This window comes from Terrapene carolina, unplaced genomic scaffold (genome assembly GCF_002925995.2).
Source record: "Terrapene carolina triunguis isolate 2854851 unplaced genomic scaffold, T_m_triunguis-2.0 Scaffold12165, whole genome shotgun sequence".
Taxonomy (NCBI): domain Eukaryota; kingdom Metazoa; phylum Chordata; order Testudines; family Emydidae; genus Terrapene; species Terrapene triunguis.
The window spans coordinates 1-2272 of NW_020676516.1; the positions used below are offsets into that span (position 1 = coordinate 1).

The 2272-nt window shown below is 46.0% G+C and overlaps 1 protein-coding gene across 1 annotated transcript; it reads left to right on the forward strand.

Moving 5' to 3' along the window:
* The first annotated feature begins 647 nt into the window (after positions 1–647).
* LOC112124221 (olfactory receptor 14A16-like) lies at positions 648–1568 on the forward strand. The gene has a single exon (XM_024222745.2). The coding sequence runs from the start codon at positions 648–650 to the stop codon at positions 1566–1568; it is 921 nt and encodes a 306-aa protein (XP_024078513.2).
* The last annotated feature ends 704 nt before the right edge of the window (positions 1569–2272 follow it).

Below are 2272 nucleotides of genomic sequence, written 5' to 3' on the forward strand. Positions count from 1 at the left end.
AGCTGGAATGTCTGTCTCTCGCAGCGAGCATGGAAATCTGGCTAGAATGGGGGACAAAGCATCGGAACTCTTGAGCCTTATTCATGATTTGAGTTTACAGCATAATTATGGCTGGGTTTGGTAACCTCCATGCGTGATGCTGCTCCCATTTAGAGCAGTATAAATGGGGAGTAATTCCATGGCATGCAGTGAAATTACCCCACATTCACAGCAGTGCCCCTGACAGCAGAATCTGGCCAGCCAGACACCCGATTCCCCTCAGTAAACTGAGGATAGTAACATTTATACACCGTTATCCAGAATTCACCCACCTCTGGGTAACAGAGGTATACAAATTTCTCAAAAGCAATTGTTCCAATTTCTCCACTTCATCACGCTGGTGTAAATTAAGAGTAACCGCTGTGGAGTCCATTGAGCTGATTCTACTTTCTCTCACTCCAGTATAAATCAGGAGTAACTCCATTGGAGTCAGTGGAACTGTTTTCCCCATCCTCATTCCCATATTACACCAATCTTCACAAGCTAAGGGTCTGTCTCAAGGAAATTAAGGTGGTTTTCACAAAAGGAGAGTTATTTTACTGATCTAATCCTGGCCCTTGCTCTTGTGCCTCCCTCTGCAACCATCACACCATGTCCTGAGAAAGAAAATGTCCAACCGAACCACAGTGACCGCGTTCCTTCTCCTGGGATTCTCTGATGTTCGGGAGCTGCAGATTTTGCACTTTGTGGGGTTTCTAGTGATGTACTTGGCAGCACTGGTGGGGAATCTTCTTATCTTCTTGGCCATCGCTTTCGACCACCACCTTCACACCCCCATGTACTTCTTCCTGATGAATCTGTCCATCCTAGACCTTGGCTCCATCTCTGTCACCATCCCCAAATCCATAGCCAACTCCCTCATGAACAACAGCTCCATTTCCTATGCTGGATGTGTTGCCCAAGTCTTTTTCCTCCTCTCCTTCGTGACAGCCGATTTTTCCCTTCTCATCGTCATGGCGTACGACCGATATGTTGCCATCTGCCAACCACTGCACTATGACACAATGATGAATAGCAGAGCTTGTGTCCAAATGGCAACTGGTGCCTGGATCAGTGGGATTCTCTACTCTGTGCTGCACACCGGGAACACGTTTGCATTGACCTTCTGTGGAGGCAACATGGTGGATCAGTTCTTCTGTGAAATCCCCCAGCTGCTGAAGCTCACCTGCTCTGACTCATATCTGAGTGAAGTTGGGGTTATTGCATTTAGTGTGTGTTTAGTCTTAGGCTGCTTTGTTTTTATGATCGTGTCATATGTTCAGATCTTCAAATCAGTGCTGAGAATCCCCTCTGAGCAGGGCCGGCATAAAGCCTTCTCCACCTGCATTCCTCACCTCACTGTGGTCTCCTTGTTTGTTTGCACTGGCATCTTTGCCTATATGAAACCCACCTCCAGCTCCACATCTGCTCTGGATCTTGTGGTGGCTGTTCTTTATTCCGTATTGCCACCAATCGTGAATCCAATTATCTACAGCATGAGGAACAAAGAGATCAAAGCTGCCCTGAGGAGACTGACTGGGTGTAGATAATTTACCAAGAATTAATTTTCTGTCTTTGTCTAATTAAAGTTTGCTTACGTAGTATCTTTAGTTATTCATTAATGTCAGTATTTTCATAACCACACAGCTTGCACAGAAACACATCTGATGTTGACCTAGTAGCACCAATGCAAATCTAGATGAACTCCACTGATGTCACTGCCGCTGGGGTGATTTACACCACTAGAAAATCTGGTCCAGTTGTGGAGTAAATGGGTGTAAACTGTGTGCAAGAGAGGAATCAGACTTTCATTCTGTGCCAGAACAATATCCATTACACTGCTTTGCCACTTGCACCTATTCCATGGCCACTGAAAACAACGATGGAAGTTGTCTTGCTTGTGTGTATAAATCATGAGTGGCTTCATTGGAACCAAAGGAGTCAGACTGGTGTAAAACTGGGGTAGATCCTCAACACGTTCCATTTACTTTGGTGGTGCTAAAGCAATTTGCTGAATCTGTGGATCTGACCTACTACCTCCAATGGAGATGTATATCCATTGCCACTAGCTGGGGAGTGAGTCCATTGTCTTATATACCACCATTCATGGCCTAACCACTAGGCGGGGGACAAGAGGCCAGACTGTGTCAGTCTGGCTCACGAGTACATTCAGGCGTGTGAGAGATGGAGAGACTTGCTAAAAAGTACAGGGAGGTTTCTAACCACCAGTGGGGCGAGGTATTGGAGCATCCTC